Source organism: Columba livia, chromosome 1 (genome assembly GCF_036013475.1).
Source record: "Columba livia isolate bColLiv1 breed racing homer chromosome 1, bColLiv1.pat.W.v2, whole genome shotgun sequence".
NCBI classification, from domain to species: Eukaryota; Metazoa; Chordata; class Aves; order Columbiformes; family Columbidae; genus Columba; species Columba livia.
Genome location: NC_088602.1, coordinates 159,985,133 through 160,012,894, shown reverse-complemented (window position 1 = coordinate 160,012,894; position 27,762 = coordinate 159,985,133). Strand labels below are relative to the sequence as shown.

Here is a 27,762-nt window from a genome sequence, read left to right as displayed (position 1 = left end):
AGCACAGTCGTCCGCCTACACTGCTCTCCTGTGTGGATGCTCGGACAGGGCCATGGGGGGATGTGCCGCCACGTGGGGTCCCGCTGTCATGAGGGGATAACGCTGCCATGGGGGAATAGCACTGCCATGGGGGAATAATGCTGCCACCACCGGGAGGAAGATACCTTGGAAGCATCCCACACTTCACAGGGCTAATGCAAGTGCGTTTGCCAGAAGCAGAACTGAGTCCTAAGCATCTAGTTATGAAATACTCCTTTACAATATTAAGATTTTGCAGAAAAGATGACCAGGATAGTTCTCTATGAATGCCAAAGATCTTTTCTGAAAAAATCCCCAAAGCCTACTGTGGAGGTAGATGAAGCGTCAAGTCTGGTGTAGCGCAGGCTGCCTTTGAGGCCAATATTGAACTTAGATCCTGAGTTCTCTGGCAGCCACAGAGATCAGAATATTACATGAGATTTTACAAAAATATATGTATATGGCCACAAAAAAGGCAAGTCCAAGTTTGGGCTGCATAAGCTAAGGTCATAACATCCTAGAAGTTAATGTGCTATGCAAATGCTGCACACTTTTAAAGCAGCCACTGAACTATATAAATTCAAAAAGAAAATTTCATACACTTCATACAAAGTATTTACAGATATCTTTATGTACCACCTTCTAGATGAGCAGTATAACCACCAACACTATATGTTTGCCTTGCTTGCTCACACAACATGAACATTTTATGTAGAATAAAATAGATCCAATGGGAGTTATGGAGGGATAGAAGCCTCAAAATGTTTACTCCAATATAGAATAGGTATTATATGCTTTCATGAGGTAGTATAAGAGATTTTCATTCAATTTGCTGCTGTGAATCAAGGAGAAAACAGATTAAAAACTGATTCTCACAGACATCTTAAGGGAGTGCTTTACAAATAATGATTTTTCAGGAGGTTCACAAGGCCCACCTTACATCACAAGGCTCACCTTACATCTTCTCAGCACAAATTAATAAAATATTTGTCCTACTGTGTTAAAAAAACACAGTTGAGGTCATCCATTCTCTAGAGCCTTTTCCCTCCTCCTCAGAAACAACTTTCCATACTGGGTTGTGCCTGTCGCTGTCCTGAGCCTTTTCTGTCTCACCCCTCCACCACCACTGCTTGTCAGTTAGTTCCCTGTTTACAAACTACAACTAAAAATCACCATTTTTTTTCCAGTGTTTAGAAAGAAACCTTTTTTCCAGACCTTCGGATTCTATTTACTTTCGATATCCTGATGCCTCCAACACCAGAGATATTACAATTGTTTTTAAAATTTGGCTGAATCCAAATATCAGAAGCAATGTATCTAACTTTGTAGAAAAGTACAATCCAGCCAGCTATGATAGTTACCTCATATAGGGAAAAATACATTCTTCCATAAGAGATTGTTTGGTCTCATTTAAATTCAGTACATATTTGCTATGACATAAGACATTTTCAACTCATTTCACATCTACAGATATAAAAATTAAAACGTCCTCTTATACAAAGACCATGTATTTAGAAAATCCCTGTACATCATGTGCTTATAACCTGTTCATTTATAGATTAAAATTGTCAGTTTTACTGGACATGGGACTTACCTGCCCTAATACCCAGCTGTCTCCAAACACCTGTGCATTTCTCACCTCCATGTTGTTTGATGTAGTCAGATCATTTGAAGTATATTTGTCAAAATTTCCACACAATCCTGCCAGTTTACCCTAAAAGAGAGGGATTATATTTTTTACATATACTGACAGTAAATAGTCAGTACAAATCACATATGTGGAATAAAATATTCTTAAACTGAAAAAGGTGAATGCAACTCTAACTTATGCTTTGAAAATATCTGACACTCTGCTATGCTTACAGTTCTATATTGCGTATAACTTTTAATAGAAATTTATGTTTTCCTTTTCTCTTTCTGTTTTCCAGAACCTCTCCTTACCGTCTGGCTGTGAAAAGGGACTGGAATCTAGTCATATGTTTTTTCTGAAAGCTCAGTACTTCATCCAGTCCAAGAGTCAAAAGTTCAGGTGAATTACCTCATTATTGTGAAGCCTGACTAGTTGTTGTCATTAAAACTTGCTGCCTCTAATTTTAGCTCACAATAACAAGAACGTTTGTAACAGCAGTTACAAAAGAGCTGCAACTTTCTTGTGTTGGGGTATGCGCTGCTGATGGAAAAAGTATATATACATGCATACACATACACATACATAGAGAAAAATATGTTTCTGCACAACACTAAAATGTGGAGTTGCATTTCTAGGGTGCTGTGGCTCACTCTCACGAATTTTTTTTATTTAAGGTCTGCTGCAGACATTATCTTACTGGACTGAAGCCCCTGGAAGAAACAGTCATTGGAACCAGAAAGAGCTTGAAGTATTGGTGTCCTTGCATGCAACCTGTAGAATTCAGCTCCCTGCTAGCTTACACAAAAACGGAAGAATTTTCTTTTTTTCACTGTATGTACTGATGGCTGATATCAGCTTGCATGTGAAGTAAGCATTTTATGTTTACTGGGACAAAAGCCTGCAATAATGTTGTTTTAAAAACAGATTAGATGGTCATTGTAACTCTGAGTTACACTTCAATAAATCTGATATTGTATTCCAGCATAGAGTGCCTTCTTTTACTGGATACAGCCCCTTCTCAATATGTGTATTCATGGTTGAGATGAAGCAGGAATGTATCACACAGTATCACAGTATGTTTGGGATTGGAAGGGACCTCAAAAGATCATCTAGTCCAATCCCCCTGCTGGAGCAGGAATGCCTAGGTGAGGTCACACAGGAACATGTCCAGGCGGGTTTTGAATGTCTCCAGAGAAGGAGACTCCACAAGCCCCCTGGGCAGCCTGTTCCAGTGCTCTGTCACCCTCACTGAGAATGTAATTAATGAATGTGCAGATAAGGTTACTCTGCTGGGACCCAAAGACTGAGTTGCAGAGACACCAAAGCAGATGATGGTGTAGGAATGGAATAGAGAAGAGCAACTGGCAAGAAAAGGAGCCTCATATTCCCTGCATCATGGCAGAACACCATCACAGTACACTTATTAGGTTTAAATATCAAGCTTTGTCTAGAACTTCTCCTGTATCTTGTCTTCTTAAATTAAACCCAAGATGTGACTCCATCCATCTCAACAGCCTCAGGGTGCAATTCAATCATCATCCTAATCCAATCTGTGCTACAAACCTGCTGTCTTCCACGTCACTAGATATGGAAGCTTCTTTTCCATTGGCTTCAGCAATTACGAAAACAATGCAGTGAACTGGGTAACTCAAAACTAACCCTCTCTTCCCACCCCCAGACCAGCTTTGGGTCAGAGCACTGCATATCTGCAAGGCTGCAATGTATGGAACATGAGAGTAAACATGCCTAGAGGAAACACTCCGTCTCTTCAGGAGTCTGGCCATTAAATCACATTGTCAGTCTCTTCTTACCTGGGAAATGCTAGCAGCTGAACACGGTGATAAACAGCTATATCACTGGGAAAGTTAGTCGTGAAGAAAATACAATCACAGTTATTCAATGAGGGATCATACTAGCAACACAGTTACACAAAATCTCAGGTTTTTTATTTCGGCTCACCTTCCATCGAGGTCCGACTTTAACATGCATCATTGTCTTCTTATCCCACAGAATTGTAATGTCCTGTTCTGGAAAGTGTATCACAGTATAATATCCAGCCTTCCAAAGCTGATAGTTAGATTTGTTTTTCTGTCCCCTTAAGGTCTTCTGACAGAAATGAATATTTATTAAGATCTAATAAAGTAACTCTACTAAGATATGCAGCCAAATAATAACAAAGTGTACACTGAAGAATACTTTATATTTAGCATATAGCTGTATCAATAATATTACTAGAAATGTTCTTTAATACTTTGATATTTTACCTTTTCAATTATTCAAGTTTGCTTTGATTTTGTATTTTGGTTTCCCTTTCAAAACCAAGTAGAAAGAAACAAATATATGCCAATATGCTCTGACTGCTTGAGGTTATCGAGCAGTCTTTGTAGGACAAATAGAACTTGGAAAAAAAAAAATTCTTAGGACCTGCTGCTTTATTCGGGCATAGGCACTTGTACTATGTTAGACTGAGAGTTGTTTTCTAAAAACACGCTCCTTTGGAGTTGTAACAATGCTTATCTTAAAGGGCAACCCAAAAAGGAAAGAAAATAACTAACCTGCTTCTCAGAAGGTTCACTAAAATAAATCTCAGTGTCTCCAACAGTGATGAAAACATTCTTCGAGCAAACAATATCATTGTCAAAGCACTTTTTGTTCTGAGCAATTATAGATATATTTGAGTTATCTGTGCTCTGCAAGATTAAGAAGAAATCATTTTGCTTATAGATTCAGTTGCATTTTACTCCTGCAGATTTATGCCAGGTTTACCATCACAAAAAGGTGGTTAACTCAGTATTTACACATCTTTGAAATTAAATTTAAGAAAGCTACCGAACAAGGAAATGCATCTTTAAATTCAAAGCTGAACTCACAACCAACTCAAGCTTTGGAGTTAAACACAAAAAGCCATTACTTTCAGCTGTGAGTCCTCTTTTTGAGGATCTCAGAAAACTAAGGAGCATCAGCCTACCCATAAAACAAGAGTCTGGTTAAGGCTTTTAAAATGCACTCACACATGGAATCCGATATTTACTGCAGAGTATGGTTGTCAAAATTGAGACATACTATAAAAAGAACTTTATTTTTAAACCAAGATACATGAGATCAAGCTGTTTTCGTATTTTTAAAACCAAGAAACCTACCATCTGTCAGTAGTAGATAGAACAATTTTGGTACCACCACCCATCAAAGTGCGCAAAACCATGAGTCATACTCAATGTTATTAGAGGAGGCAAAGGTTTCTGCTGATAATTTTGTTTGTCTTTTTTTCATTAAGATTTGTGTACTCTGTTGCCTTTTGATTTACTGCCTTCCCAATCCCATATCTGTTGGTTCTCCAGCCTGTAAATCGATTTGCATTCTGGGCACGTAAAATCACTTTTGCACCTTTGGTCAACAAGTCTGTTTATTCACCTACAGCTTCTGTGGTTCTTCTGTACCCTGAGAGAAACACACATGCACCTTATAATTCCCATGCTAGGATTGGTACCGGAACAAAGAAGACCAGCTGTATTTTCACAGTTGATAATGGTATCACAAGCAAAAATAAAGTTGATTTACTATTTCTAATTTTAATTTACCTTTCTTTTCATTTGTGTACCAATCCTTGCAAGTCAACAAGAAGCCATAACTATAGAAAAAACTTGAGAATTAACTTGATAACATAGAAGCCAATGACAGTACTTCTGAATCCACTTTAATTTTTGATAGAATTCAGTCCTACAGTCAGTGCAAACCTGAGGCAGATATGAAATAAAAATCTTGGAGGTGGCAAGCTATATATCTCACCCTGTGAGTAGTCTAGTCTTATATGAGACACTTGGGTAATGCTGGAAACAAAAAGATGTTTAAACTTCTCTTCTTACTCCTGCTCTCCTTAAACACTGAGACTATAACTAGCTGAAACTAATTGCAGGTGCTAATGGGCATGATGGCCAAGATGGGAATGGTGGCTTTCAGCAGTTCCCCAGTCCTGGGATGTCCTCTTGGAGGTCTCAGCTTGGACACAATGGGAGCGATCCCTTGCCTTGGTTTGGGCCCACAGCATCTCCCCCAGAGCTCTTGTCCCTACCTTGGTCACTGTAATCCTGAAAGGTCTTAACTATTCCTTGTCTGTTTCACATTTGTGCCCTTGTTCTATGCTCATCAGAATTCAAGAATAAAAACATATTAGCAGTTTTTCCTCATCAGTGAGAAACATTGCGTACAGAAAATATGGGTACTACAGGAAGCAGCATTTTTTTTCTTAATAAAAGCCATAGTGACCAAACTATTTAAAAAACACTTTCAATTAAAAAACAAACCAACAAACCTGCATGATGGGAAATGTAGAGGTATTTTATTTTTGTCGCCACACAGAGCAGGTGCTACATCTCGGCTGCCGTTAGTCTGGCATGGCCCACAAGTCAGAGGATGCTGCGACTTGGCATAGATAACACTCCACAGCAAGCGTGAGCACATGCAATGAACATAAGGTATTGGAGACTGTCTACAAGCTTTATGTTACCCTAATGCCAGGGTTTAAGAAACAGGTGGAATGTTTCAGAAATTAGCTTGGAAGACAACAGTTAAGGTGAGTAAAATTAGACACTAGCGTCTAGTGATAAAGAGGTATACTGAATCAGCTCTTTATGATGAAACAGGGGAACTCAGTTTGAAAGTCCTGAAAGCTTCAGGGTAAAGCAAAGTTCATCTGTTGCATTTTGTTGTAAAGTTGTTTTAGATTTCACTCAGAATAAAATTGGTCACTACCTTTTTGGGAAATACACTGTGTTTTAATTAAGCCAGGCTTGCTGCTGGAGTAAATCCAGTAATTATTCCCCTCCAAGTCAGATAACAGCCCAGAGCATTTTTGGATTTATTGGAGGTGATGTGGTAAATTAAAAAGGAGACAAACTCATTACTTGGGTAGATAGGATGCAAGCTGATACATTCTGTGCTGGACAAATGAAAAGTGAGCAAGGACGCTCCCTCCCCCCATGAGTCCCTTCAGAAAAGGACTTTGCTCACAGTCTCTGGGTCTCTTTGATGCCCAGGACATTGTGGGCTGTTTTCATTGCAGAGTTCATTCCTCTTCAGTTATTATAGCTTAGCCTCAGCAAAAAGGGACACTCTGAGTTAACAGGGTAGCAATGTCTTCACTGTAAGAAGAGAGATGGTGGGCTTTATTTTTTTAAAAAGGATGGTTAATTCAGGCTAATTATCCCACAGTAAAAATACACCTTTTTTGGCAATGAAGACAGGTTCTTGGAGCAGCAGCGGGTAGCTGTATTAACTCTGCTAATGGAAGCTGCTGCCTGTGCCTTCTGACAGCCCAGGCCAATCCCTTCAGTTGAACAGCATCAACATACTCAAGTCAGAAGTTTTTGTGTACGCTTGGGATTTGAGCCAAGGGCAAAAGTTGAGTTATATTTCAAGTTAACTCTGCAGTAGAGAGAAGCCTGGAGACAGGGAGTGTTTTGCTGACCAAAGCCAGAACAGGGAGTCCTGAAGACATGTGAAGTACTTCCTTACTTGTAGGACTGCATGTTTGTATTAAATTACTAGAAATGTTGCAGGATAGAAATGCAGAGAGACAGTGGTGGTGGTTCAGTAGAGCTATGAGTAAACCAGGCATTTAGAAAAAAGAGCTTTGCATTAAATCCTGAGCCTTCTGTGCTTCTTCTCTTTCTACTTAAATCTTAGACCTAAATCCATATATAAAAACGCCATTATGGATTATGTATGTCTTGCAGCTCAAAGCTTTCACAGTAAGATTTGCTTTACATACATACCCTTGCCATTCTCTCTATATATCTCAATAAAAATTTAGTCCTTTTTCCAGCCATACAGTACCAGCCAAATTCGAAGGTGAATGACAGTTTCTATCATGGCCTTCAAACAATTCTGTAACTGGTACATGTGCAGCGTCTTCTTTCAGCAGGGAAGAAATAAACTGCAATCGAAACTTAGCACTTAACTATTGGCAACACAAAAGAAAGAACAAGAACTATTTAGATAAACTAAGGATCATCTTTTAATGTTTGTATAAGACAGTGAGGCCCTGGGCAAATCTCAACAGCTCTCAAGGTTTGTTATAGTATAAATGATAATGATCAAGTTCCATCTCTCTAATCTACACTGGATCCACACAGGTATGAAAAGAAGCTTTTGTCACTACCTCTGGAAGAAATGTCTGAGTAGACACTAGGAGGAGGTCTAATGAATAACAAGGTGGGGGTTTTTGTTGGGTTTTCTTTTTTTTTCCTGCGCAGTCTCTTTCCAAGGCAGAGTCACTCTTTACCTTTTTAGGTAAAATGCACCCAACAGGGGATGTACTACAGTTCATCATGTGAAACCTACTTATGCTGACAGAAACTAGAAATAAAATGGTTTTCCCACTGCAAGAGTATCTTCCCACGTAAATTACCATATGCAGCCTGTTCCAACTTAATATCAGTTTCTTTGTGATAACACGGAGTTGCCAAGCAACAGGGAAGACAGAGTCACAGCTCCGGGCAATCAGTCAAAAGCTCATTGTCAGTCCCACTTCTCAGGACATTCTTTTTCTAGCTAGACTTCACTGCACTTTTCTTCTATATTTCTTCCATATTTCTTCCTAGTTGAAAAAGCAAGGCATTTCTTTCTTTTTTATTATTTTTTCCTTTTTTTTTCTTTTTTTTCTTTTTTTTCTTTTTTTGGCAGTGCTTGGGAATGCTAGGGTTTATTTTTGTTAGAAACTTTCTATTTCAATGTCCCATTAGAAATTTTCTATTGCTATCAACCAATAACAACACTGTGCAGTGTGCCTACGTAGTCAAAATGCAGCCTGGGAGAAGAAAATTTAAAAGTGGCTGTATTTATCCTCTTTGAAAATTTCATTAAAATCTCTCTAACTGTTCAGTGTAAAGACTCATTCTTTTCCATTCTTATTCTCCTGATTTCCCCCTCCTCCCTTTTTTTTTGTTCCCTACAATACACCAACTTGCAAACTAGGGTGGCCATAATAGCATCTAGGGACATATTGGAAACTGGATATAGATTAGTCCTGGTTTTCTTTTGTTTTAATGACTCTAGAGATTTTCATATATAGCCACACACACAAACAAATGCAAAAGCTCTAAAAACACTGAAAAAAAATATACAGTAGCATAAAAAGTAGGATTTTTTTTCTTCCTACCTATTTTCAGAGATACCATTAGCTCTTTTCAGATTTAGCCTTTCAGGAAATTTTATGAAAACTCAGAATTAGTTTGATTGTTTATATTGGGCCCTGAGTTTCTTCAGAAGGAACCTAACATTACTTCCAGTGAGGTTGTTCCTAAGAGAAGCATGTTTGCCCAGATTTAGTGAGCATTTAGACTTAAATATTTAAGGAGAGCAGACAAATGCCTTGACATCTCACATGATTTGCTCTCTTAGTTTCTTGTGCCATTTAATGGCTGGGTTTACCTCCAGATAATCAGTGAAAACATATTAATTGTGCAAAACTCATTCACTATTTACACTAAGAAACACTGCTGATTGGAAGGTTTTTTCATTTGGCCAGTGTGATAATTTCAACTGTGCCATTTCAAAATGATATACATACATTCTGTGTAACTCTATTTAATCCCTGGTTTTGCATCCTGTACAAATTTGTGTCAGCAAATGCTTTTCTCCATAGCTATTCAAACATCGCAGCAATATTGCTTGGAGTCAGCAGATGGCACTGATACACACTCAGTTTGGAAAGAAATCCATGTGAAAGTTGGGGTATAATATCACAAGAATTATAGTGGGTGATCCTCTTACAGGACAGAGAAAAGGAAGAGTAATATTACTTATTTTTCCACTGATGTTATGTATTTATACACAAGTACTTAAAAAACCACATTTAGGAACTAAGAACCTAAGAACCTATTCACACACACACACACAGAGGCACATAATTTTTTTCCTCGGCATCTTCTACAGTGCAGCAGATTATGTTATTATTTTCACTTACAATATGGAAAAGAAACTTGCAACATACCTGTAAGATATGACATTTCTAGCACTGTAGCACAGTTGAGCAGAAATGAAGGAGAGCAACATGACTGAGTAGATTCACCAATGCAAATTCAAAGGGAGTGAGATTATTCCAGCTACTCGCTCATCTTCAAACTACTTCCAGATGTCTGCTAATGCATCCATGATAACTCTTTCCTATTTCTTTAAGTGACTTCCAAAAAGGATGCACCTCAGGCAGAATAAACTCTCAAACAGCTCTTGTGAAAGATACAAGTATCTGTGTTTATGTATACAAGCAATTAAAACAATAGCTCATTATATCATATTTTCTTTATTATGCATAGTTTTTTCTGTAATAGATTTTATGGAAATATAGTCGTTGGGTGTTCTGAGGATTTATCAACAATATTTTTTTAATTAAAATAATTTTTAAAATCTACTGCTACTAATGAAAAGCACATGACACAGAATATTTTACTTTATATACTTCAAAACTTTGTTCAGAGTCAATGTTTCTTAATTTTGAAAAATTTTATTAAATCAGAGACATCACTGGAAAGGTTTTGTTTTTCTTTTTTATATTTTAAGGGAACTATATTAAAAGGTTTGAGGAAAGATCATGTAAAGCAGATTTTCTTTTGTTTCATTTGCTTAGCTTTGCCTGCTTGTGTATCAGATTTGGCTTTTGCACAGGTCACATTACTGCAATCCTTTTCTAATTAAAAATGAGATATTTTGAAGATCGAGGATTTGGGAACTTTCAAATATTTGTTTCCCAGTGACACATTCTGCAACACAAGCTATTCTGAAGCACAAATCAGCAGCACAGCTGGTGGTGTTAGTTTTAAATATCTAAAAGCAGGTATATATATGTATATATATGAGACCTATTAGTACTGTTTTATTAATAAGTGCATGATAAATGCCAATATTTTATCATTGTTGGTTGTAATGATAAAGCACAACATAACAGAGGAAAAAAAGGACAAGACACAGCCATGATAAATTTGCCTTTTCTGAGCTCCAGCACACGGTGGCAGGAGCTAGAAAGCTGGAACTTGCAGAAAGCTTTTACTTTTTAAATATAATGAATGTTAATGGTGTTCATTTATGCTGCTGAAGTTTAGTATCTATGCATTCAGAAATAAAAATACCTATAACCTGACCTAAACCAGAGTAAATTTAATTCACAATTCTTTTAGTTCACCAACACCAAGGCAGATGCCAGAAACTGTGGAGCAGCATCTGCAGGGGACTTGTCTGAGCATCTTCCCACCTCAAACACAGCCAAAGGCTTTCATTTTACTGCTGCCAACGTATCGCACCATTTCCTGAAACAGCAGCACATGATGCTGGTATTTGCTTATCTTTTACTGCTGTTATCAGTAGAACATGGACATCAATAGTACCCACCAGAGGTGATCAAACTCAGGCAGTCATTCTTACAGTGAACTGCCTTTTCAGGCAGCCATCAGATATAACATCTTGGAGTCAGTGTAGCCAAATGAATGCTGGATGCTGGACACTAACCCAAAAGCAGAAATTCAAGGTGAAAAGGTTGCTTTTCTTGAAGCTGTGTGGTCGCTAAATGGCAAGTTCCTCCGAGAGAATCCAAATTCTGAGTCACGCCATGTACACACCACCTCCAAATTGCCATTTTCATAGCAAGAAACTTTTCTCCAAGCCTTTCCTGGAAGTCCTCTGTGCTAATCACAAATCAAAATAAATCCATCCTTTGTTGGAGAATAAAAGTGATTCATTCACTGCATAATTTAATGGTCTGGAGAACCAGGTGGTGGAGATGGAAAGGCACGCAAAGGTAATTGAGTCTGAAATCACTGATCTGGAGAAAATGGAACCAGAGCATAAAGCCATTGCCAACTGTAATCAAATCTTTTGCTCACAGAAGGGGCAGAACAAATGAAAATACAGGTACAAGCCAACGTTATCTGAGCACTGTGCTTCCCAGCTAAATACAAGGATGGAAAGGGATGTATCATGCAAGGAGCTCACTGCTGACCCTTCCAGGACTTCCAGAGGCACAGAAAAAAAAAAGAGGGCATCCAGAAAGGTTTCATCTGAAATTATGGCACTGATGAAAACCAAACTGTTGCTATTCTTCGCAACTAGGGCCAGGCAAACTATTCACAGTAAATAATATTTCAGTGAAATGCAGTCTCTATCTTTTTTTGACACAAATTGGCATGCAAGTTGTCAAGAAACACATCATTGTTTCTACAGAGTTACTGTTACTATAAATTATTTGACAAGTGGTTTAGGTGGACATATTTTGGCACATCACTTACTCATAAAACTATTTGCTGGAATATGGCTTTGCACATTAGATGTGTTAATTAAAAAATGAAAGGCATTCTGATTGGAACCCTATGTTACACTTTTAGTCCCTGAATAGATGAAAAATACTTTTAGAGTCAGGTTTCCAGTTTAAAACACTTGTAATTTCAAACTCAACACTACTTACTTTCCCATTAAAATGTTCAGAGCCTATTAAAAGAAAGTATTTGTCTTAACTATGAATAGTCAGTTGACAATATTGGTTAAACATAAACCTGCAGCTTTAGTCCTCCATAGGATGACAAACAGCAAGCCAAGATGCATTAATTTTACAAACAGGCAAAGAGACACCATGCAAAATACTATTTCATTTTATAGGTTTGCCAACTTCATGGATCTACAGATTGGCTACCTAGCACAAATGATGTTGAAAACAGCTGCACATTAAATTACAGATATTCAATAAGGGGAAATGGGATAAAGGCTGCTCCTGCCTCCTCAGGTGTGACAAGTGAGTAATTGTAGAACTGTTGCTTTGTGTGTGATTGCTCCAGTTTATGCTCAGTCAACATTAAGCAAATTTACCAACCAAGATAAATATATCAGCAAGTAATGGGTAAAAGATTATCAGTGCATCAACCGACTTCTGAATTAAGCTCTCTAATAAAAGCATCATAAACCAGGAGCCTTGATTTTTCCTCAAGTTACAGAAGAAGAGTGTGCAAGAAAAGAGATCCCTTGCTGTACTCCCTAGGGCAGACCAGGTATCTAACACTGGGGAGTGCTCATCAATAGGATAGTCATTTGGGAAACTGTAATACTGGTTCAATTATTTGATCAAATGCCTGATTGTTGCTTTCATAATCTTCCAACACACTAAATCTGGTGGTAACTTTGGCTTTAAAGAGCCTTCAAGTTTGCATCAAAAAGATTTAAAATGTGACTTTAAAATGGCAACAACCCCAGTGTCAGATGACAAGAAGTGAAAATATTTTCATTACATAATTTAAAGTTAGGACTAATCTGTAAGATGTGAATACTTGAGGATGAAAGCTTAGTTCTGCTGACCTCCATCTTGCAGGATATAGGGATAAAACAGTCCTTCCTTTTCTTGTCTTTAGGACCTTATTGACAACCTACTAAAGTTAATGGAAAGACTAAAGTGGGTTGGTTTAGGTTTGTTTGGTTTTTTAAAAAAAAAACAACAAAAACACGACAAAAGAGTTCTCTGTCATTCATGGATACTCTGATGGATAGACTATCCCCCTAAATGCTTGCTTGGAGGCTCCCCCAAATCAGAGAAAATATAATTCTTCTTCTCAGCAGAGAACAGATCTGAGAGACTCCAAGGGCACTGACCCTACAAGCCTTAATAAACACTCTGAACTGTGGGACTGAAAACTACCACAAAGCTAGAAAAAAGCCAACACCTGTGATAGGAAGGCAGTAATTTCTCTATAAAAGAAGAAGTCTATGAAACAGGCAAGTGGAAGAAACACACTGCAAGTACAAATAACACACAGTAAAAGTTTGCTAGAAACATAACACCACTTTGTTAGGGGAAAAAATGTAGCATCATCAAAGAAGAAAAGAAAGAAAATTGAAGAAAAATTATTTAAATATTTTTAACTAAGAAATTGGTTGGCTTAAATTCATCAATATTCAGATAAGATAAAATAGTTTACATGATCTACACTGACAAGACTTAAATGAGTTGTTTTGCTAATATTTTTCTTTTTTTCCTTCGAAATTACTGAGGTTTTAAAATGTTAGAAGCAAATATTGATGTGTCCTCAGTGAACGTCATTTTTCCATATAGGGGCTCCTGTATGGGACTCCTAATTCTTGAAAAAGGTGAAGTTATAATTTCACGAAACATTACTGCCTTAATTTTCTTAATTGTTGCATTAAATCTTTTGGGTCATTTTCTGACTGATGGATACATCTGCTGAACTAGTTATAAAGAGATTTTTCATACACCTGTTGTCACCTTAAGCAAAAAGTCCTGACAGTGATACTGAGGTTGAAAATGAAGTTTGAAGTTCCATAACTGGCTGAAAGGTGACACTTGATTTTTCTCCCAAAAGAGCACAAGAGCTCCTCATTAAAACCTTAGTAAAAGGTAAGGATGACTTATTTGTTTGGTACAGCGCAATGCAGTGACAAATTAAAGAGCTGTTCAAATAGATCACATTTAGGGAGGCTAAAAGCCAAGTTGAACAGTGAGGGCTGGTAACATGGATGGGAACAATGCATTATCATGTCACTGGGGACATGGGATTCAGATTATAATTCTTGAACTCAGTTCTACATCTAGAAAGAACTAGTATGCTAACAAATTTATTGTAGTATTGCACTGCTACAACACCTTTGTTTAAAGTATGTAAGATAGCAGAGACAAAGCTGTCCACTTCTCACAAAAGATTAGTGAAAGGAAAAGGACAAAGTTATTACAGTTTTGTATATACAACATTACAACCACTTCAGCTGTTTTAATTTCAGGTATTTGGTGAACCTTTTCATGTTATCCATAAAAATCAGCCTCCTAACAGCACTGCAAACTAACATTAAGTCAACGGACTGTGTACTAGCAACTATCAGATCTATGTTCTGTAATACCTTACAGGTAGGGAGTATGAAGCACATGGCACATACTTACCATGGTAGGAGCCTTAGACTAGATGATCTTTAAAGGTCCATTCTAACCCAAACTATTATATAGTTCTATGATTTATGTTAAAATATATATATATATATATATTTACTGGTTTGTAGAACAAGTAGCACAGTTTAGGTAGCAGGACTGCCCTGGACAGCTGTGCCTGCTGAGGTGTTACGCAAGGTGCTTAAAATTTTGCAACTACATATACTTTCTCACCTTTCATCTGGCTTCTTTATAGAAGGCTATAAGAGGCAGGGCTTTCTCACATACCTTCTGAACAAAGAGTAGCTCAAGGGATACTCATTGTATTACTCTGATACTACTATTAAAAAATGCCACTGCACATGGCCACATGGATGATTATGAAGAGAAGACCACGGAAACCTCTGCTCTAGGAACAACGAAAGTGTATTTCAAAAAAGAGCAGCCTCATCATGCTGTCACATCTGGACATACAATGTAGTTTAACCACATCAGCATGTGGTACAACTGTGGTGTAACTGTGTACATGAAAATAAAAGCACATGTGAAATTGAAGAACAGCTGCCACCAGGAAGATGCCAATTACATCTGTTTCATATATTATTTTTCACATAAAATTATATTCCTGCACACTAGTACCTAGTTTAGTGTCTATCTTCATGATAGTGTAGTCACAGTGTTTTTTCTCTTCACTGATTTTCATATTTCATTGTTGAATTTCATCCTCCATTTTACCATGCAGTATTTTCTGCCATGAGGCCTTCTGAATATTTTGGTGGCCCATCTTTGTTTCAGCTGTTCAAATGGATTCTTTAGCATCAGCATGTTCCACTTCAAACCTCACACCATCTTTTCAAAATTGTTTCTGAATGTGCTGAGCACAGGCTTCAGTGTGGATCCCTATGGTATGTCACTGGGATTTCTGCATTCTAAAAACAAGCAATTTGTTCCTAACCTTTAACTTCTAACTTTTAATGTATGTCTCAAAGAATCTTCACTCTCATCCAATGAGAGACTAGTCTCTAATAAAATATTTGTTGAAATCTGTCTCTAAAAGATCTTTAAGCTAAAATACACACATTGAACTGATCATCCTCATGCATATGTTTATTGTCTTTATAGAATAATTGAGAAGATTCATCATGCATGAGGGTTTTTTTCACAAGAAAAGAGTTCAACTCTTCCCCAATATCATGTCATTTCTCTTTATAAGAATTTTTATTAATTTCCTTCATATGGAAATCAGACACATGGGTCTGTTCCTGCCAAATTCTGCCTTGGAGTCCTTTTAAAATATTTGGTTATACTACCATCTTCCATTCCTCTGATTCCAGGATTGCACATCACATAGTTCATCAGTTCTGTGTTTTAGTTCCCTCAAAGCTCTTGGGCATCTGCCATATGATCCCATCCTTTGTTTCTTTTTTATATTTTTTTCCCCTTAAACTTCTCCAAACATTTCACAGTCAAAAATGAGCCCAGAAATACATCATGTGTTCCAGACGTAATTATGCAGTGCCTAATTTGCAATAAACAGTCTCTCAATATAGATCCTGAAAGTTTTCCATATACTAAAGTAAAAAAGAAAAACTATGAACAAATTAGGCCATACTTTCTCACATTAGCTAAGTTTGGGGAAAACAAACCAAAACAAAACAGTTTGGAAAGTCTGAAAAGCAGGTCTATGTAGGCAGCATTTTCAGCATTTGTGTCATCATGTTTTCTGAAGCAAAGCCTGTTGGCAATGTGCCATATGCCTTAATTATGTGGCTGCCAACTTTATTCTTGGACTCCAAACACTCCCTATGTTTTATTTCCAGACATGTACTTTCTTGTAGAGTAGAGTGGCAGGTGACATTTTATTGTAAAAGCAAAATATTCTAGTATAAGACTAAAGTTTGAAAAAGCAGCGTAGATTCATCTTACACACCTCTCTGCCCAGTCGGCCTAGGAATGAAGAAACGACAACCCACTTTTCCACCACATCATACAGGCAAGGCGATTTTACAGATAAAGTAACCCTATTTTTTGCATCTTAAAAGAGGAAGGTTTGTGCAAAGGTTCATATACATCTAAGAGTAAGAGCTCTTTTATGAGACAATATGATTCATGCCAGGAATTTGTTATGAGGTATTATCTTTATCAAACCTCTCTGTTTTGGGTTTTTTTTTAACCAAAGGAAGAAAATACGGAACCAATGTATTTTATTTCACAGCTGTGAATACTCTACTAAAACATACATGAAATGAACTATTTGCAGTAGTCCCTGTTGATAAAACATGCCTTTTCTTAGACAGTTAGGGTTGACAGAAAATGAATATTTTTCTAAACACATTACTGTAACTCAGAAGACAGACTCCTAGCCTTAATAATAGCAACAATGATAATAAACAATAGTGTTGTTAGTAATAGAATATATTTCTAAATGTCAGTAATGGTATTTTTAAACAAAAAAGGCTAGCAATGTACTGTAAATGTGTGCTATGAGGAACATCAGCACATAGCTGCCAGATAATCTCAATGAAGGATTTCATAGTTGAATTATGAAATCCTTGTGTTTGATATTATTATACACATACACTCCAGATCTGATGCAGATAACTTTCAGGAGAGATTCCAAGCAGCCTCAGAGGTCCCTATTAACCCTTTACCAAGCAGTGTTTATAGATACTTGTTGAATAAATCTATACTTTATACCTCATTCTAGAAGACTTTCTCTAGTGTTATTCTTTGTTCATGATGAAAGCATGGTTCAGGTAGAACAGAAAACATTGTTTTCTATTTTCCTCTAGATCACATAGACACATAAGGACACATCCATGTACATTTTCAAATGTCTGAGCACAAAATGTCCTTTACAGATTCTTCCTTTCAGACACATCTGTTCTGCACCTGTATTCTTAATGTTTGTTTCTACAGATCATCTGATGTTCAAAGCATTTGCCCTCTCACAGAAAGTTTCACTTGGACACACAGAAATGTATGAATAATCCTCCTACCTTTAGCAGGTAAGCTTGGCAGTCACTCACATAATCATACTCCAGTCCGTCAAAGGTATAATAATGTCGATCTCCGTAAATAGTACATACAGCAGGACAGGGGTAACTAGTGCAATTGAATATCCCTCTCCGACAAACACTGCAAGGAAAATCAGCAATTGGTATCTCCTCATAGCAGGGTCATTTTCTTTTTATTTTCAACAAAAAGATTTCTTAGGTCCTTTATTTCAAGTCACACAGAAGTTCATGAAAGGGAGAATAGTCTCAGACCTTGAAACACAGAGTTGTTCTGGAGGTTGCTTCTGGAATTATTGGTGATGCCATAGCAGAAAAGTGCTGAGGATTTTGCCACCAGCACATATGTACAATACAAATGCATAAAAACAGAATGCAAAATCTTAAAATTTTCATGGCTTTTGCAAATATTTCCATCACTGACTCCAGTATATTTAAGGCACTGTGCCACAACATGCTCATTCATAAAACATCAATATTATTTGTTTTCTCAAGAAATGTTGATAAATTTTCAGAGACGTGAACTTCACATGTTCAATGCAAAAGACCTCTGGTTGCTACCCATAAGATTTCAGGGCATCAGACAAGTACAAAATAAGTTTAAGAAATAATTGCTCATATTTCAAGGGATTACCTTTCCTGTTCAGCTACATTCAGTGACTTACATGAATTTGTATGAAGGTAGTACTGACAGCTGCCAGTTTCACTTGTGTAAGTGTGTAACTTCTGTTGATTTGCCGCTGATGTTTGTAACTGATTAAAAACTGCCATGCCAAACGTTTTAAAAAATTATGAAATATATACTTAAGTGATTATAAATATTTTGACTAGCAAATTATAATGGATGAAAAACTTTTGCATTAATAGCAGTCAGGTAAGGCTCCTTAAAAAAAGATGCTGGGTGCTAGCTTGTTTTCCATTCTAATGCTTTTTTATTTCCTTTTGTTCTTTTTTTTTTTTATTGCCCATTTTCTTCCTATACTCATGCTGAATAGCAACTCACACTGCAAACAGTCCAGTTCCCAAAGGCTATTTACCACTGTCATATATTCAATTTGTCTTTTTTTCTCTTTGGTTATCTTTCATGATATTGTATTCTCAAAATGTCAAATAACTTTTCTTTCAGAGGTTAACTGATACGTGTGGAATCAAGAATTTGTTCTTGACTGTTTTTTAACTTGGATATCTTCTGCTTCCTTTAAAGACCAGAAGCACTCACCCAAAAGTCTGCCTACTCTTTCAAGTCTATTACTAAGCCTAATAAAAGATGCATCTTGTAACTGTCTTTTCAAAAAACATATACGTTTCTGATTTGCAATGTACTCAATACATTTTCATATCAATTTCCCTTTGTGGCTAGACCCAGATGATTTGGAAGTATGCAAAATTCAGGTCACTCACCAGGTGTAACATGGTGTAGCTATCACTTCTCCTGACAGAAATTCCCTGTCTTTCCAGGTGCATGGACAACTGTCAGGAATATAACATCTCCCTCTATGCTCAGCCATCCTTCAAAATAAAGGAATTATTAAGATGAAGGTGTAAATTCACAAGTAGATCAACATAACTGAACATGCATTGTATTGTCTAAACCCCTCCAAGGACAACTGGTCTTCCATGCAGCCAAAGGACAATTGTTTGAGCATTAAGAGCTGCCCAAATCAGATGATCTCCACTGTGCCCAGCTGGAGACTTCGCAAAACTCACAGCTGTGGCTGTCCTTTTACCTCAAAAGTGATATGTTAGAAGAACACAGGTAGCATAGGTACTCCCGCACGCAAACTGCAGAGCGTCTGCTCATTCCGCATGGTGCAGAGGCTGCAGCTGGGCTGCCCTTCCCTCTCTGCTGCTCCCTCATCCTCCTGTTGCAGCCACAAAAATGGTCAGAGGGCTGGAGCACGTCTCCTATGGAGACAGGCTGAGAGAGCTGGGGTTGTTCAGCCCGGAGAAGAGAAAGCTCTGGGAAGACCTTATTACAGCCTTTCAGTACTTAAAATGGACCTATAAAAAATAAGGCTTTTGTGACTTGTCCATATAGATTTGATATCATGAGGTATATATTTAACATTTTCTTGTATAAGAAGAGGACTTCTGAATCCAATTTTTAAGACAACCCTGCTGGCCCCTTCCTAGCCAAAAGCCATGCTCATTTTTTGGAACCATGAGCGCGAAAGGCATAATGGTTCCAGAAATACAACTTAACACCAGTGATGGTACTAACTGAACTAAATGCTACATATTTACTTTTCTAATAGCAAAATGAGTGCTTATTCTCTTATTTTATTTTATGTGTTTTGCTCCATTATTTGACAGAACCTTGGGATTTGCCTTCTCTCTACCCCTTTCATAGTTTATCATTCAGAAAATAATCAAGTAACATATTCAATTTGAAATGGTATAATACTGCCTGACTGTGAGAGCACGGCTTTAGCTCTTATTTTTAACTTATATTTTAATTATTTCAAAATCTCAAATGAACTTCCATGACAATGCTGCCAGTTTAAGCTCATGCAAATATGATGGTGATGCTTCAGTAAAAAAAAGTTATATGATGCCTTGTACAAATCCATGCATTTTTGTGTTAAAAACAATCGGTTATTTCTGTAACACTTATGACTCTCGAAAGCTAACTCGTCAGTTGAGGCAGAGGTTGTAGAGGACTACAGAATAGCAGGCAAGAACAACTAGTGAAATCTTTAATAGCTGCACCTGAAATCTGTCCTTCACCAGTGCTTAGTCACCTATGAACACCACAAGCTGCTGGAAGGGGAATTCTGGCAATCTCATCACACTCTAATCTGTGGACAACTGATATGCTGTCAGGGCACCACTGGCTACACATACAGTGAAATAAAATCAAATGTTGAGGAAAACCAGGGAGCACTCCACCTGAGGTCAAATCGCAGCAATTTACACCGTGTATTTGACTCTTCAAAACTGAAAGTGCACACAGAAAGTGTCAGGGGAGGGAATGGAAACTGATGCAGTGAGTGGTGGTTGTTCCTGACAGAAACTTCACAACAAATGCTTTTAGCTTTTGTACTTTGATTTGATCCCTGCAAAGCTCAGCAGACTGTTTCTGGGCACCAAATCCAAATACATGAGCTGAGAAAACAAAAACTTTGGCTGAGTTCAGATGGGCAGAGAGAATGAAGGTGAAGAGGATGGGATCCAGGCCACACCAAACTCCGTCCCTGCCCCAGACTGGGCATCAATCAATACTCTAAGCCTGAGTAGAAGTCCAGGTGAGACAATCACTTGGACAGCAATCAGGCTCAAAGGTGGTTTACATTATGATTTTTTGTCGTGTTTGCTTCTACACTCAAATAAACTATACTGTGCAGGTGGTAGGTGTTATCTCCTGTCCAGAGAGTCCCAAGCAGCAGCCAGTTCGACTGGTAGCAAAATGGATATCTCATGGCTTAGTGCAATCATGGTCTCAGGATGGAGAAACTGTGGGACTCCAATTGAGGAAGCATTATAGCACGGAGCCTTGCACCAGCAAGGAGGAGGAAAGGGCTCTCAGAAACAAAATAAGGAGTTGGTCTTTTAACTGTGGCTGTATATCTGCAAAAATTTATAGAAAAATAGCTTCAAAATTAGAGGTGTGATACCACTGGAATTTAAAAAGCAAAAGAATATGCAGAGTTAAACTGTGAAAAATACGTATACGGCTTGTGCTGCAGGCTGTTCTGCCAAAGCTTACCCAGGGGGGCAAATGCAGCCACTTGCACAGGGTGGTGAGGGGATGCAGGAGAAGTTCATGGCAAGGTTTGCGCAAGAGATCCCGCAATTCACACCCGCTGCTGGTAATCCAGGCAGTGGAGATCTGCAGTCATAGTAGATTTTTCCTTCAGGGCATATGTGAACTTCAAATGCAAAATGCAGGTTAAATGAGATCTACTGCTCTTTTACACAGGTTTTCTATTTGTTTTTGTTTACAATCTATTTATTTTAGTGCACAGTTAGCCTACATTACAGTACATATAAGAATACAACTCTATAACTACATTTGTATTACAGAGATATAAAATTAGTATATGCTTTCATGTGAAAAAAACACCCTTAATCATCTTGATCTATGCACCCTGGATCTAAAATACAGCCCATTCTTAAAGATGGAGTTATTATGCCTTAGGCAGACAGAATCTTTAGAAGAGGCATTATTTTCGGTGTTCTGCTATCCCTTTTAAATCCATTATAAAGTCATTGAAAATTTGCTTTCTAGAATTCAGGACCTTATGGCTTCGTAAACATGGATAGCAAGCCTAATATAAGGTATTCCCATAAGAACAAATTTACCTACACCTCACATGTTGTTTTTTTTTTCATTTCCCAAGTGACTTAGTAGTACAATTTGTGCTACAGAAAAAGGAAAAAGGAAAAAACATGACAACTTGTGCTCCTAAGCTCCTTTTTCAAACATGGAATGACATTAAGTATCTCATAATGAAAATACATATGAGGAGAAAAGCAAATGACTATTCAATGTCAAAATTTTCTCTGTGTAACTGTAGTATGAGGCAAGACTGTAAATTACCTGTATTTTCTGTAGTGGCTTCAATACATTTCACTGTTCCATTCAAACACTGACTGGAAAAGAAAAGCAAACCCACCTTTATTTAAGGGGTAAATTTTTTTAGCCACCATGTTAAAAAAAGATAATGCAACTTAACCCAATTTAAATAACAGAAATCAGGAGGAGAAGGAGGATTAAATTCCAAAAGCATGAGTTCTGACCAATATTTTGTTGCTGTTTTCCAATCACTGATCTGTAACAAGGACAAACTCACAAAGGTATTTATGTACTATTTAATTACCTAACTTTCACTGAAATAAAAGAGAAGCTGAATCTGTCAGCCTCTGTGGGAACACAGGGCCAGGTGATTCAGGATGCTGGCAGTGGAACACAAAACCTTGTTCACCTTGGTGAATATGGAAGGATATGGTATTGCAAATTTCCTGTTGCACAGACTTTGGGATACACAGCTTGATTCTTTTTGCAATAAAATACAGGATTGTAGGAAAATGCATTTGACAATAAACCTAGTCCTCTTTTTTTCCTTAAAAAAACTCCAAAGCATTGCGGACACATAGAAATGGCAGAAAAATTAAGCTCCTACTCTCACTTCTTGAACTATGTGATTGCCAAGCTTCAATTGTAACAATACATAATACATAAGACCTCACCAAGAATCAGCCTTGATATTTAAGTCACAAACATAATTTTAAATTAGCATTTTGAGGGCATTTCTCATAAAATTAAAAAGTTTGACCAGGAAACCTGGGAGGTTTCCACACTTGTTTCAGTGAAATCAGCTTTCTTCCCTGAATTAACAATATAAAATGACACAAATATAGCTTTCTGCAAGCCTTTGTTTGGAAGACTTTCCAAAATAGAATCACATTGTTTATTCTTCCAAAATCAGCCTCATATTTCTATCATAATGCCCCTACATCTACAAACAGAACTGCAACCTCTGTGTGTGTGTTTTGTGATACTCTTTACTCCCTGGCTTACAGAATTTTCCAGGTATCATGTTGGTAAAATAAGCAGATACATAATCCAATTTAATTATGCTTCATTTTACTAAACGTGCAAAACAAAACAAACAAAAAAAAAAAAAAATTGACACAGTAGACCTTCATTCTATGTGAAAAAATTCTTAAGGCTCTTGAGCAGCATCCAGACTGTGACATGAAATATAAAACTCTTGGCACTCAAACCTACCAGGAGCCTGTTGGCGTAGGGAGGATTTCTCCAGGCTGGAGAGCTTTGCCCTTGTAATGACAATGACAGGCAGATCTGTTAAAAGAATAGTTATGCATGTAGATACAAAAGCAAGATGAAGTGGGATTTAAGGGCAATCCATTTATCAAGCTATTATGACAATCAGGCCTTATAATTCATTAACTCAATCCATATTTACAATATACTTCTAAAGGCAAAAACTAAAGGATGACACTCTGACTGTATTGAAGTCAGTGGCAAAACTCCTACCGTCTTCAACAAAGCCAGCATTTTCCTCAGTCTCTATATTCTTTATTTACTGGTTCTTTACATTAGCCTTATAAAGACGAGTTTTTCTTCCCAGTTATGGGAATAGTATGGCAATATTTAGTTTCCATTCATAGTGATGTCAAAATGAGAGGACAGAAGAATTATCATAGCAAAATCCACTGTCTCTCTCTGTGATAAGAGCCAGATCGGACAGAAGTAGCAACAGAATTCCCTAGAAACCATGCATAAATATGGGAATACCAAGTTACCTCACACTATGTAATAGTTTGAAACAGCCTTTATCCCTACAGGACGAACATTATTCATCTTTCCAAAATAAATGTTACAATGAACAGCAATAGCTTTGTATAATCTTGATATTTATATAAATACTCATTCCAGTTTTTAGTTCAGTAACTCTATGTGATATTAAGCTGTAAAATCTTGGTACGCAACGTAAAAACACTATTTCCTTTCATCAACCATTTCCTTCCATTTAACTGAAGCGTTTTGCATCCTATCCCTGACTTTACGGATTGCTGCTACATAGATTGCTTCTCTTTTTTTCCTAAGTGTTAAAAAAAAAAATAAAATAAAATGTGAGAATGCTTTCCCATGAATTAAAAAAAGTTTCATCATCCTCCTTTATAGCAGTGTGACATATCTTCTCTGAAGTGCAGTAGGTGGCTGTACACACAGTAGCAGATGAGGCTCCAGTACTGATTAGTACAAAAGAATAGGAAATCTTCATGTATTGCTTTCTATTCTGTGTAGGCAGTCTAAATCTTGAGAGAAACAGCAGAAAAACTACTTTAAATCTTGCTGGAAAGAGGAAAATGTGCCTATGCATATGTTCTATTTTCTTATGACTTACATCGATACACAAAAGTTGACTGACTCTTCAAAATATTTCCCATCTGGACAATTACATCCTTCTGCACAGTCATCACCACAGGCATTTGTCATAGAAAGTGAAGCACAGGAGTGTTTACAAAAAGAAGAACACTGATGATAAAGCATACCACTGTGACACATCACAGCTGGAAGAGAGAGAGAGAGAGAGGAGAACAACATACTCTTAAAATGTGAAAAACGGAAAACAAAGCAATATATCATAGGAGTGCAAAACAGCGAAGCAAAATGGTCTCTTGCTGCACTGCGGTGAGTTAAAATGCATGAGGAAAATATATTATTTTACTGATTTCTTAACTTAGAAATGTTTACATTCAGGTGGTTTTATGTTAGAAAATTCCTTGGCTGGAATTGTCTGTCTTGTAAGCAGTAGGTGTCTATTCTTCATATGTTAAGTCTGTGGTGGTGTGCCTATCTAGTAACTCAGGTTTCCAAGAGAGGAAGGATGGTCCAGTTGAGGCTGAGGCATTTACTTTTTGGTTTAGAAATGTTTTCCTTTAGGGAATAGCCCTGCTCCTGCCACTCCCTGACTACTTTAACCTCCATGTGACTTAGGATATCAAAATCAGACATTTAAATTCTCTCTGCAGCCTCAAGTAAGGGACAGACACCCCTTGTGAGGCAGCTCATGGTCCCCAACTCAGATAACTAACATAAAGGTTAATAGTGTTCTCCCCTGAGTATGACATTAGCCCATGGCACAACTCCAGTTTCCACTATTTTGTGGAGGGAATGTTAGTTGTGGAATTCTAAACATTTCTAAAAGATACCCCCTTCTGCAAACATTACTCACCACAGTAAGAAATATGAGATCTGAAGTCGATGACGACCCCGTGCTTGCCACAGACATAAGCGTAGTGTGCTAAGGCATTACACAAACAGCTACTTCCGCATTTGCACGCGTCAAAGCGACATAGCTGGTAGTATAGTCCTGGGCTGATGTAGGCATGACAGGCAGCAAAAACTTCTTGATTGATGATATCACAGTGAGATGCATACCCAACTAAGAGAAGGTGACATTGTCTTAGCCAGACCCATTTTAATATGTTAGTCGAATGAATAGCACAGAATATTAAAACTAAACATAGCCAGTTGTGCAACAAAAACATGTATACGATGTCTTTCTGCAAAGTTCTTTAGATTAAAACTGATACTGTAAGCAACTCCCTCAACAAAAAAATCCACTTAAGATAAAAATAACTGTATGGATACAGTTACGCCTTCCTCTAGTAGTGAAGGAAACTTAAATTACAAAATAATATATTTCAGAAAAGTTAGTTAGAAGAGTCATCCAGAGCTTAGAACATGTTATTTCCTACTTGATGTTTCATTCAGCTTTGCAGCTGGAAATGGCCATACACTTCTTGGCATATGGACTCAGGAAGCATTACAGCTGGAGCTAGTAGGCATGCAAGTCCCATTTGGCCATATACCTTCTAGCGCCAACAGACCCTCCTCCAACCACTGAAGTGTACTATCACCACGAGTGGTAGAATATCTTGGGAACACCATAATGTGGATCATATTTAAGCCAATTTTACTAGTAAAAGAGTGTCCCCCTCTTCATCCTCCCTGTTCATTCCCACATACACAGGCTGACACAAGGATTTCTGGAGTCTCTCAGTGAACTAGATTCAAGGAGTGAACTTGACTTGGTTGGAAAGTAACCTGATAAAATAAGTAAACAAAAAAACAAACAATAGTTTATTTTTCGGTTCATTAGATTAAGACCATAACAGACCCGGAAAAACATTTGTGCTGGCTCAGCACAGGTGGTAGCATGGGGCAGGACCACATTGTTGGGTACTGCTTTTTCCAGTTATGATTACAGGATCACCGGAAAATTCAGGCTGGAAGGGACCTCGGAAGGTCATCTAGTTCACCCTCCCTCTCTTAGCAGCTTACATTTATGTCAAATTCCACCTTCACTGAGGAAGCTCAGAACTGAAGGTGAGAGATGAAGCAGCTTGGAGAGAGCTAACTTGGTTGAGATGCAATGCTTTAAAAAAACAAACAATGCTGAAGGCATAAAAAGTCTTAGAATGCCCCAGATTCTTAAAAGTTTATGGTTATTCTAGGCTTGCTCCCACAGGCTCTAAACACAGCCAAATCCCACATCCTTAATGAGGCCTTATGTCTAAAACATTAAAAACATTAGGCTAAATTCTGCTGGAATTGGCAACTATTGTCTGCCCATTGTCTTCATTAATTGAAAAGAACAGCAACATGGAAAGGATGAGACAGTCAAAGTTCAACACAGAACATAGGCACATCAAACAGCCAAGACTAAATCTTTCCCCAGGAATTTGAATAAATCCACAGATCTCAGGTTGTTTGCATCAGTTTGTGTCAGAGAGCAGAGATGGAGGATAAAGAAACATTTAATGCAACAAACATGGAGAAGCCAGAGACAAGACTTTTGATCTGAAGGCTGTCTTGGCAAGACACTGTCTCCTGTACTTTCTTTGTCAGTCTACAAATGCGCATCACATCATTCTTCTTGACTGGCATCATTTACAGGAGCGCAGACGGTGTTCTGGCTAGCACTTTGCATCTATATTAGACCGCAGAATTTAGGACTCGGGGCCAGCACACCCAGTATTTAATGATCAACTAGCTTGTATTTATGAAGTATCTACTTCATTTTACATGCTAAATGTATGGAAAGAAAAAGAAAGAAGGAAGAAGGAAGAAGAAACAAAGAAAGCACATCTAAAACTGGAGATGAAATACATATGCGTGCAACTCATTCAGAGAGAAAAAAAAAATCCCAAAATAATAATATACAGCTAATTCCAGACTCCCATGTGAAAACATACCATTTTGCTGATTAACGTTGCATGGATCAACCACAGGAATATTGATAGGCACAGAACAAGCTGAGGAAACCTTCCATGCATTGGCATGAAGTTGTGGGGTCCCTTCTATCATCCCTGCTGGAGAACTAAAAAGGAAAACGTCAACACTGCAAGCATCCTGCTGACCTTATGGACTACATGGGTGAGGACACAAGTACATCAAAAAGCTTTAGATGCACAGTCACATTGAATATTCATCATGTCAAAAGAATTCCTATCTATGAGGTATAAAAGAAGAAAGGGCATGTGCAGCTTTTTCCTCAATATTTTACTCATGCAAAAATATTCTTACACTTAAAGCCTGCCTTCACTTACACGTAATTCAAGTGCCCTGAAATCAGCTGGAGCAGGCATTAACGAGAGGAGAATTTGGCCTTCATTCAAGTACATACATTCAGTAAAATGTCAAAAATTCGACCCAT

The 27,762-nt window shown here is 37.6% G+C and overlaps 1 protein-coding gene across 3 annotated transcripts in view; it reads right to left on the bottom strand.

Annotated features, from left to right (window-relative positions):
* OTOGL (otogelin like) overlaps window positions 1-27,762 on the bottom strand; it is a 91,511-nt gene that overhangs the window by 37,644 nt on the left and 26,105 nt on the right. For 2 of the 3 annotated variants that reach the window (XM_021279862.2, XM_065041371.1), the window contains exons 18-28: window positions 27,302-27,426; window positions 25,276-25,485; window positions 24,445-24,610; window positions 23,301-23,375; window positions 22,110-22,162; window positions 21,276-21,438; window positions 18,971-19,078; window positions 17,555-17,693; window positions 4,204-4,338; window positions 3,608-3,754; window positions 1,613-1,732 (exon numbers count right to left, since the gene is read on the bottom strand). In XM_021279862.2, the coding sequence (XP_021135537.2) occupies window positions 1,613-1,732; window positions 3,608-3,754; window positions 4,204-4,338; window positions 17,555-17,693; window positions 18,971-19,078; window positions 21,276-21,438; window positions 22,110-22,162; window positions 23,301-23,375; window positions 24,445-24,610; window positions 25,276-25,485; window positions 27,302-27,426 (1,441 nt within the window). The remainder of the gene's footprint in view (window positions 1-1,612; window positions 1,733-3,607; window positions 3,755-4,203; window positions 4,339-17,554; window positions 17,694-18,970; window positions 19,079-21,275; window positions 21,439-22,109; window positions 22,163-23,300; window positions 23,376-24,444; window positions 24,611-25,275; window positions 25,486-27,301; window positions 27,427-27,762) is intronic. The other variant, XM_065041362.1, reaches the window with a different exon arrangement.